The 10,829-nt window shown below is 48.7% G+C and overlaps 1 protein-coding gene across 5 annotated transcripts in view; it reads left to right on the forward strand.

Moving 5' to 3' along the window:
• The window catches only part of AKNA (AT-hook transcription factor), a 68,530-nt gene that overhangs the window by 47,611 nt on the left and 10,090 nt on the right, over positions 1–10,829 (forward strand). For all 5 annotated transcript variants that reach the window (XM_017875929.1, XM_017875930.1, XM_017875931.1 and 2 more), the window contains 4 exons: positions 3,086–3,248; positions 6,176–6,352; positions 7,300–7,415; positions 8,075–8,221. In XM_017875929.1, the coding sequence (XP_017731418.1) occupies positions 3,086–3,248; positions 6,176–6,352; positions 7,300–7,415; positions 8,075–8,221 (603 nt within the window). The remainder of the gene's footprint in view (positions 1–3,085; positions 3,249–6,175; positions 6,353–7,299; positions 7,416–8,074; positions 8,222–10,829) is intronic.

Below are 10,829 nucleotides of genomic sequence, written 5' to 3' on the forward strand. Positions count from 1 at the left end.
CAATGTATTTTAAGTTAAATGTTATTACAAAATAGTCAAAAGGTTAAAACCATTTAAAATTTATAAATAAAATGTTACTGTAAGTTAAACTTGATTAATTATTGAAGAAAACTTTTTTATAAATGTAAATGTAGCCTAAGAATATGGTGTTTGTAAAATCTACAGCAGTGTACAGTAATGCCCTAGGCCTTCACATTCACTCCCCACTCACTCACTGACTCACCCAGAACCACTTCCAGTCCTGTGAGCTCCAGTCATGGTAAGGAACCTTTACAGATGTACCATTTAAAAAATCTTTTGTACCATATTTTTATGGTCTCTTTTCTATGTTTAGATACACAAATACCATTGTGTTACAGTCACCTACAGCATTCAGCAGGCAATGTTGTAGAGGTTTGTAGCCTGGAAGTAATGGGCTATTCCATCTACCCCACATATGTAGTAGGTGTGGGTAATCTGTGATGTTTGTGACACGGCAAAACAGAATAGAAATGTGTTTCTCTGAAGTTATACCCAATATTAAGTGATGCATGACTATACTTAAATCAGAAACGAGGCCAGGCATGGTGGCTCACGCCTGTAATCCTAACACTTGGGGAGGCTGAGGCGGGTGAGTCACCTGAGGTCAGGAGTTTGAGACCAGCCTGGCCAACATGGCAAAACCCCATCTCCACTAAAACAAAAATTAGCCGGGCGTGGTGGTGGGCACCTATAATCCCAGCTACTCAGGAGGCTGAGGCAGGAGAATGGCTTGAACTCAGGGGTGAAGGTTGCAGTAAGCTGAGATTGTGCCACTTCACTTCAGCCTGAGTGGAAGAGTGAAACTCTGTCTCAAAAAACACACAAAAAAAAAACCAAAAATGAGATCATTTTATATGTGAATATTTGGCAACCTCCTTTTTTCACTAAATTGTGTTATGAACACTTTCCATGTCTATAAAATCTATATGTGATTCAGTTTTTGACCTTTAGAAATACACATGAATTATTTATTGAAATTAACACCAAAAGAACTTAAATTGATGAGTTTTACAAGGTGAACAGAGACCAAGAAACTCAACATGATCTGAACCCCAGAACCCCACTGAAGCCCCCTTCAGTCACTACCTGCTCCCCAAACACAACCACTGTTCTGATTTCTGACACCTCAGATTAGCTTTACCTAAAAGGTTCATCTTTTCTTTTTTTTTTTTTTTTGGAGACAGAGTCTCACTCTGTTGTCCAGGCTAGAGTGCAATGGTGTAATCTCTGCTCACTGCAACGTCCACCTCCCGGGTTCAAGAGATTCTCCTGCCTCGGTGTCCTGAGAAGCTGGGATTACAGGTGTGCACCACCACACCTGGCTAATTTTTGTGTTTTTAATGGAGATGCGGTTTCACCGTGTTAGTCAGGCTGGTCTCAAACTCCTGACTTTGTGATCTGCCCGCCTCGGCCTCCCAAAGTGTTCGGATTACAGGCATGAGCAATTACGCCCAGCTGGTTCATTATTTTAAAAACATTTTTAATTAAACTTTTTTTTTTTTTGAGATGGAGTCTTACTATGTTCCCCAGGCTGGTGTGTAGTGGTGCAATCTCAGCTCACTGCAACCTCCTCCTCTCAGGTTCAAGTGATTCTCCAGCCTCAGCCTCCTGAGTAGCTGGGACTACAGGTGTGTGCCACTACGTCCAGCTAATTTTTGTATTTTTAGTAGAGACAGGGTTTCACCATGTTGGCCAGGCTGGTCTCAAACTCCTGATCTCAAGTGATCCGCCCACCTCAGCCTCCCAAAGTGCTAGAATTATAGGTGTGAACCACCACACCCAGCCTTTAATTAAACTTTTTATTTGGAGATAATTGCAGATTCACATGCAGTTATAAGAAATAATACACGGAGATCCCATGTGCCTTTACTCAGTTCCCCCAGTGATAATATGTTGCAAAGTACAGTGTCACAGCCAGATGTTGACACTGATGCAGTCAAGATACAGAACGTTCCATCACCACAAGGAGCCTCATGCTGCCCTTTCATAGGCACACTCACTTCCCTCCTGCCCCCAGTCTGTCCTTAACCCCTGGTAAGCACTAATCTGTTCTCCATTTCTATAATTTTATCATTTCAAGAATGTTCTATAAGTAGAATCATATACTATGTAACCTTTTGGGATTGGCTTTTTACTCAGCATAATTCTCTGGAGATTTATCTAGATTATTCTGTGTATTAATAGCTCCTTTATATATTGCTGAGTAGTATTCCAAGGGTTTCATTGCTTTTATTTTTTATTTATTTATTTATTTATTGTTTTTGAGACAGGGTCTTGCTTTGTCACCCAGGCTGCAGAGCAGTGGCACCATCATGGCTCACTGCAGCCTTGACCTCCCCGGCTCAAGCGATCCTCCTGCTTCAGCTTCCCAAGTAGCTGGGTCCAAGGGGGCATACCTCCACATCCAGCTAATTTTTTATATATATATATAATTTTTTTGCAAAGATGGGGTCTTTCTATATTACCTAGGCTAGACTCGAACTTCTGGGCTCAAGCAATCCTCCCATCTCAGCCTCCCAGATTGCTGGGATTACAGGCATGAGCCACCATGTCTGGCCAGTTCATTGCTTTTAATGCAGGAGCTGGATTAGTGGTTTTTAACCTTTGGCCACCCATCCCTTTGGGAGATTCGTTAAAAGTTATTAATGCTCTCCCCAGAAACATGCATACATGGAAAGAGGTGACTGTAATTTCAGAGGCTCTGAAGCCAGCCCCACAACAACACGGTGAGAAGGTGATCAAGTCTTGGGTGAACCAAGTGAAGAAGCGGTTAATTCTTTGCAGGGGAAATTCCTGAAGACTTGGATGGTGTCATGGTGGGTGGGAGGAGGGGTTCTGGTTAGAAACAGCGGGGCAGGCCCAGCTCAGCACCCCACACTCCCAGCAAAATCTAGATCTTCTGGTTTGGAGGTCAGTGTGGGTCACTGGCCTCATCAGGGACTTCCTTTGTGACCTTGAACTGGGCACCGTCTCTTCGCTTCCCCCATCATTCCACCTGCACAGGTGTGAACTTGGAAGTTCTCTCTGCTTAAACTCACTTTGGGTTCTCTCTCTGCCTCCCTAGCGGTTCCTGGCTCAGAGTTTGAAGGGCACAAACGGATTTCTGAAGAGCTCCTTCCCAGCAAGACAATCAGCCCACCCCCAACCCCCACCACTGCCGCTGCCCCTCTGCCCCGTGGACCAACAGAGACCATCCCCAACTTCCTGCTCACCAGGGCAGGGCGAGAGTAAGTTAGACACTTGGATCCTGGGGATTCAAGTTCATCATACAGATGGGAGCATGATGCGATGTGTTAGGGGGTGGAGGTAGAGACCTGCCCAGCTCACACAGATGGTTGTGGTGGGACCAGGCTCCCAGTTACCAGCGTTTCTATGGGACCTCATTGATCTAGACATCGAGGACACTTCTCTAGCCAGTGGAAAAATGACCTAAAGATTCACCTTTCTGGTGCTGAAACTTCTCCCCTCTCTCCCCATCATCTCCCTTCCAAGACAAGCCTGTCCTTTCCAGGGGTATCTTTTCTGCAATTTGCCCATTGATTGTATGGACCCAGAAGCTACTGCCTTCTGAGTTTTTCTTTTCTTGTTTTTGGTTAGTATGCATTTTTTCTACTAAGAAAGTTCCACTTCCTTGGCTGAGCAGAAATGGTAAAATCACTTGGTCATTTCTCTCACATCTCCCCTTAGTTGCTTTTGGCCAATGACCACTCACATGCCCTTGCTGGAGGAGGTATCTGTCCCGGGATGCGCTGGGGAGACTGCTCAGCTGTGGCCCAGCCAAGGCTTCTTTGGCTCAAACAGTCATGAGGCTGTCATGTTGCCTACATGCAAAGTTGTGTCCAGCTGCTGGCGTTTGGCTTCCTTGTCGGAGTTTAGTAAGTCTACCTCTGCAGGCTCCCGACATCAGTGGAGGAATTAGAGGCTTGTTTCTGTAGGGTATGCCAGGCCTTGGGAATACAATAGTGGACTAGACTCTATCCTAGGCCTCGTAAGGCTTACCATCTTGTAGGATGAACATACAAAGAAACAGGCAGTGATGCCCCCCATTGTGATAAGTATGGTGATGGCAGAGGACTAAAGGACTGTTGGAGCATAGGGAAGAAGCATCTAGTCCAGTAGAGGCTTCAGGGAGGGCTTCCTGGAGGAAGTGGTATCTCAGCAGAATCAGAAGGAAGAGAGGTAGAAGAGTATTTTCAGCGGAGGGAATGGCATGTGCAAAGGCCTAGAGGTGAGAGAGTGCCCATCACCTTGGAGGTGCTAAACAGTCGGCCAGATCCTCTAGTGTGAGGGAGTGGGGTGTTGAGCAGTAAAGGAAGAGAGGGGTAGATAGGAGAGACCTATGGGAGATCCTACAGGGCCTGAAGGCTGTGGATAAGGGGAGACGTTCACTGCATGTTCCGTGAGTGCACAAAGGCTGAGAGAACAGGGAAGGGGATTTCAAGCAGGGACGTAGCATAGGCAGTTTTATGTTTTAGAGTTCTCTGGCCACCAGCAGGGTGAGAATAGAGGCCAAGAGACTGCGGAGAAGGCTGCCTTATCCAGGAGAGAGATGTTGGGGCCTGGGTTCTCGGGGAGGGCCCCTACAGAGGGGAAGAAGGGATTCATTTGGAAAGGTATTTTGGAAGTTGGGCCCATGAGACTTGGTAACTGATTAACTTCAGGGGTGTTCAGGGAAGGAGAGGGTCTGGAGTGACTCAGATTTCTGTCTGGCCAGTCAGGTGGATGTTGATGCCATGTGCAGACAGGGGAGTAACTTTGCAGAGAAAGATGAATGTTAAGTGCCAGTAAGAAACTAAAGAGTTACATCAGGGAGACTGAGATACCCAACTGGTTGACTCACGCCCCTGGCCTTGTAAGTCTTTATTTAGTGCCTTCTGACTGGGAGCCAGAGCTCTCCCTTTCAGGAGTTAACTGGGGGCGGGGAGATGTCACTCTCCAGTAGCCACCGCCCACCCTTGCCCTCATGGCTTTGCCTCAGAAACACGAGCAAGTGTCTCCCTGGGGATTACCAAGGGAACCCGTTGCCCTCAGACACACACACTCAGCGCTGGGGCACAGCCAGGAGGAGGCCTCCACTGCTTCTGACACACTCGTCTGAGCGCTCATGTCTGCTGGAGGCGGCACCAGGAGACACTCACCCACAAGTCCAGGGGCCACCAGGCAAGAATGGCCCTGATGGGAATTCCCACCCCACAAGTCAGACCAAGGAATAGATGTTGAGGCCACATCAGCCTGGAGGGTGGCCTTGCTGAGCCCAGGCTCTAACGCTGCTCTGTGGTTGAGGGGGGTCTTGTGGGGAGGGGTGTCTGGGTGGAATTGTCTGCTGCAGTGCCAGCAATGCCCACAGAATGAGACCCTGGAGATGCAGGGACTGATTGGAGAGAAACGCAAACAGGATTTACTCTCTCAATGCTGGCGGCTGGAGGTTGGACTACATTGGGGGTTTCACCAGGATTTACTTCAGCCTTGCAGACAGCTTCCAGCTGCCTCAGTCAGCCCTCTTGGTTCAGGTGGTGCTAGGAAGCATCAAGGTGTCTCCCTGTCCGCTCTCCACACAGACCGCTTTATTCTGCTCTGTCTCAAAGCCCAGATCCACTGCAATACTGTTTCCTGAGTGCCCACGAGGTGCAGGGCCTCAGGGGTTATAAGACAGGAAGCCCGCTTCCTTCTTTTCTGCTGGCAGCTCGATGTTTGTATGGGGAGACGGTGGACAAGCATCTTCTGCCAGGTCTGGAGAGATGGGCTTGCACGGTGGTAGGGAGAGGAGCTGGGCCTGGACAGAGAGTGAAGGTTGGTGTTTTATGGCGGAACTGTAGCTAAGGCCCTCTCTATGCTGCGTCCTCATCTCCATCTCGAGAATTTGTCACTGGTGTTTTGAGCAGCTACTCAGACTCTGTGTGTTAGGAAGGGGAAACTTCAAAGAAAGGTTCTGTTTTGTTCACTGAATGCACAGGGACATGAACTCAGAAAGGTGTCAAGTTGTGTAGCAAGAAAAGTGTTGCACAGGAAAGTTCTAGAATCATTTGACAGCAAAGCTAGACCGTGTGCCTGCTGGGAAGGGACAAAGGCTGCCACATCCTGGCATACTCTGGGGTGGCTGCAGCTCTGTTCCTCATGCCTCTGTTCTTTGTTTCTGTCTCCACTTCAACCCCAGCCAGGCCATCCGTGAACTGCAAGAAGAGGTATCCCGGCTCCGTCTGCGGCTGGAGGACAGCCTGCACCAGCCACCCCAGGGCAGCCCAACATGCCCAGCGTCTGTCTTTGACCGCCCCGCCCGGACCCGCGGCCGACCAGCGGACTCCCCAGCCACCTGGGGCTCCCATTATGGCAGGTGGGTGACCTCAAAACTCTCACCTCTGTCCTGGTGGCAGCTACAGAGGATAGTCTTGGCTGGCTTCTGGCTCTCCCCAGACATATGGACTCAGGCACTGCCACATCCCTCGCTCACTCATTCATTCATTCACTGTAGAATTTGTTCACTGTGCAGTATTTGATACACAAAAGAATATAAACATTTATGTTAATAATAAAGAATAGGCCAGGCGCAGTGGCTCACACCTGTAATCCCAGCACTTTGGGAGGCCGAGGGGGGCAGATCACAAGTTCAGGAGTTCGAGACCAGCCTGACCAACATGGTGAAACCCCATCTCTACTAAAAATACAAAAATTAGCCAGGCGTGGTGGTGCGTGCCCGTAATCCCAGCTACTCAGGAGGCTGAGGTAGGAGAATTACTTGAACCCGGGAGGTGGAGGTTGCAGTGAGCTGAGATCGTGCCACCTCACTGCAGCCTGGGCAACAGAGAGAGACTCTGTCTCAAAATAATAATAATAATAATAATAAAGAGTAATACAGTGAATATCCCTGGACCCACCACCCAATCAAAGAGTTAGGACATTGCCAGGATGCCTACCCTCTCACCCACTAATTCGGTGTTGGTTCATTTATGACAATGACATAAAATCAGCTGGCTTCTTTTGAGTGTTTCTATGGGAGACCACTTGATGAAGGGTTTTATCTGAACATTTTCTCATTTATCTTTTTATACCCCTCTGAGGTAATTGCTCTTATTATCCCCACTTGACAGATGAGGAAACTGAGAGTCAGAGAGGCTCAGAGCCATTTTCTGTGAAACTGACTTCAGAGTCTGGCTTTGACTTCTTCACTCTCTTCCTTCCATTGTGTTAGAAGCATTTCTCCAGGTTGAGCTTCTCACAAATCACCTTTAAAGGCCGCACAAAACCGCATCCAGTGACATCATCTCTCTTTCCTTTTGCTAGTAAATCCACAGAGAGATTGCCTGGTGAGCCTAGAGGTGAAGAGCAGATTGTCCCTGCAGGAAGGCAGCGAGCCCGGTCTTCCTCAGTGCCTCGGGAGGTGCCCCGACTGTCCCTGAGTAAGTGACCACCTGCCAAGGCTGATTTCCGGAGGCCGCAGTCTGAGTATATTGGCTCAGTGGTCAGGGACCACAGCAACAGCATTCAAGGAAACTTGGAGAAGGGTTTTTGTGCATCTGTTTTAGGATATTACAGTGCTATGCAGCACAGTGCACTTCTAATGTCCTGCACATCTACTGTGTGTAGGATGTCTGTAAGGACTTTGTAGCTACCATCTTGCTTAACCTCCACTGCAAGATGGTCATATTATCCACATTTCACAGATAAGGGTGCTGAAGCCCAGTGAGCGCAGGGGACGTGCTAAAGGATCAGGGCTCTGGAGTCAGTAGCCGGGATCAACCGAGCTCCCCTCCACTTGTCCTTGGCCGAGTTGTTTACCTGCTCTGAGCAGTTAAAACGACAGCTCACCATGTAGTTATAACAGTGTCTACCTCGTGGGATTGCTGTGAAGATGCCCAACATGGCACACACACAGCGTCTAGACTAGCGCTTGGCACGGGAGCAGGGTTCTGGAAATGCCAGCTGTTACTCCTAAGGAGGAGATTAGGGATTAAAACCCAGGCATCTGCCCCAGAGCCTGAACTCACGGTATACCCACTCCTTGAGCTGTGTGACCCCACGCCTTGCCCCCTGTGATGCCCCACTTTTTCCACCTCAGGTTCAGAATCTGAGCTGCCCTCCCCGCCACTGTTCTCTGAGAAGAGCAAGACCACCAAGGACAGTCCACAGGCAGCTCGGGATGGAAAGAGAGGGATGGCCAGTGCTGGATGGCCAGACAGGGTCACCTTCCGGGGCCAATACACAGGTAGGTCAGGAGGGAGGGCCGGGATAGGTGCAGCCCTGGTGTCAGGGGGGTCTCCTCTGTTATGAGAAGCCTTTTTCCATATACCCAGTGGGCCATTCACATATCATTTTCTATTTGTTCCGTGAGATGAAAACCAGGAAGCATTGCCTCCATGAATCTTGGTGCACTTGTTCATTCATTCATTCATCCATTCATTCAGCAAACACTTTCTGATGTCTCCCCTTTGCCAGGGCTCATGCTGGGTTCTGGGAAGCCTGTTCAGCTGGTCAATCCTAGAGGTTCTGATCACCTGCTCTTTTCCGGCTCCGAGCGTATAGGGTGGACACTGAATTGGATGTGCCATTTGCACCTGGCTTCCTTCAGGTTCTCATTTCTACAGGGCCCCTGTGTCTCAGGAAGTAGGACCTGGCACAGAGTAAAGACTTGAGATGACACATGGTAGCATTTCAAGTGCTTAACATTAACAAAAAAATACGGATCGGGCGTGGTGGCTCGCGCCTGTAATCTTAGCACTTTGGGATGCCGAGGTGGGAGGATCACCTGAGATCAGTAGTTCAAGACCAGCCTGGCCAATGTGACGAAACCCCGTTTCTACTAAAAATACAAAAAAATTAGCTGGGTGTGGTGGCACGTGCCTGTAATCCCAGCTATTTGGGAGGCCGAGGCACAAGAATCGCTTGAACCCAGGAGGCAGAGGTTTCAGTGAGCTGAGATTGTGCCACTGCACTCCAGCCCGGGTGACAGCGAGACTCCATCTGAAATATATATATATATATGGATATGGTTCTCACCTTCATAAATCTGACTGCGTAGCAGAGAAGATGATAACCAGTAGGTAATTATAGTAAAGGCAGTGTCTCTCACAGACACCTTGTGTAGGAGGGAGGGCTGCTGACCTCAGATTCTGGGGACAAGGCAAGAGGCCAGAGGCACACGTCTGCTCCATGGAGCGTAATGAGGGAGTCGACAGAGGCCAAGGAGTTAGAAGTGAGAGTAGCAGGAGCACCTCCAAGCTCACTGCCCAATCTCTCTGTGGACTTCCTAGCAAAAGGAAAGAGATGATATCATTGGATGAGGTTTTGTGCAGCCTTTAAAAGTAATCTCAACCCTTAAAAGTGAGCTCAACCTGGAGAAATGCTTCCAACACAATGAGAGGAAGAGAGTATAGAAGTCAAGATCAAAGACTGTGACGTCAGCCTCTCTGACCCTCAGATTCCTCATCTGTTGCATTGGGAAAATAAGAGCAATTACCTTCAGTGCCACATACACAAAGCCAGAACAGCACAGGAGGGAAATGAGATGATGAGACCTCTCCACAGTGGCTTCAAGGTGTCACCCAGAAGAAACTCAGGGATGAGTGAGGAAGCCACAGTCCGTCCAGCTTTCTAATAACATCAAGTGCTTTACATCTGCCAGGCACTGGGCAGAGCATGACACAGATATGGCCTCATTCAGTCCTCCCAACAAGGCTGTGAAATGGGCGCTATGTTTATCCCCATGTTACAGCCACTCAGAGCATGGGGAGAAAATGCCGCTGACTCGGTGCCTGAGCCATTCAGATCCAAACCAGCAAGTCAGGGTGTAGGGAATACCATCACTTGTTCATTTCTTATTGTTGCTTTGCTTATCATTTCTTCCTGGCCTGCTTTCAAATCCTGGCTTAGCCTGGGTATGTTGGTTGCTACTGGATGTCAGCTGGTTTTAGGATCTGAGATGAAACAGAGTAGGAGTCTGGAAAAAGCTTACAATAAACAGACACAAAAATGTACGGTGACGTATGTGTGTGTATGTGTGTCATACTTATATATGTATGTCCCGACCTGCAGGACAGTCGAATGGACCCTGGAAGGGGGAGTGGGAATGGAGGAGACAAGAAAACACGAGAAATGGAGACAAGACAAATAGCCTGATCAAGTCTCGTTTAATGGTGGCAGTGCAATGCCTTATATAGGCTGGCAGGGGAAGAGGTTGGGCCTGGGCGGTAACGGGGGGCCGGGTTTTCTCAAATTACAATCGCGCATGCGCCGTTGGTTGGTAATTTTCCCGGGCGCGGGATTGCGCCTGCGCCGTAGGCTGCATATCTTCCTGGGCGCAAAAAAGTTTGCGCGCCCGCTGGAAAGGTTGGCGCGCGTGCGGGAACAGTTTAGGCGCGCGTGGGAAAAGTTTAGGCGTGCGTGGGAAAAGTTGTTAATGAAGAACCCGGGAATGTGCCCTCTTGTCTCCGCTTTGCGGAGATCAACAACAGAGGTCGGCTAATTCCAGGCCTCATGGCTCCGGACAGGTCCCCCTTTTTTATATATAATTATGGCTAGAAGATTGTCCCTCGGGAACTGCGCCTGTCTTAGGTTGGAGTAATGCATCTCCTCACTGGTACCCGTCATGGGATTAGGCAGTAGCTTATGACAGCCCTCCTGTCTTAGGTTAGTGAGAGATGATACTCTCTTACCCGTCATTGGCTGTCCAGTTCAGCGCATAGGGAAGGTGGTCATAATGGGTGTGAGTATGAACCACCGCGATCTTCTTGTTCTAGGCGATGATAATGGACCTGTATAGGCTTCGCTTGGATAGCCTCGACTTGTTGCTTAATGAATGTCATGAGCTTATTGAA

Source organism: Rhinopithecus bieti, unplaced genomic scaffold (assembly GCF_001698545.2).
Source record: "Rhinopithecus bieti isolate Rb0 unplaced genomic scaffold, ASM169854v2 scaffold_9997, whole genome shotgun sequence".
NCBI lineage: Eukaryota > Metazoa > Chordata > Mammalia > Primates > Cercopithecidae > Rhinopithecus > Rhinopithecus bieti.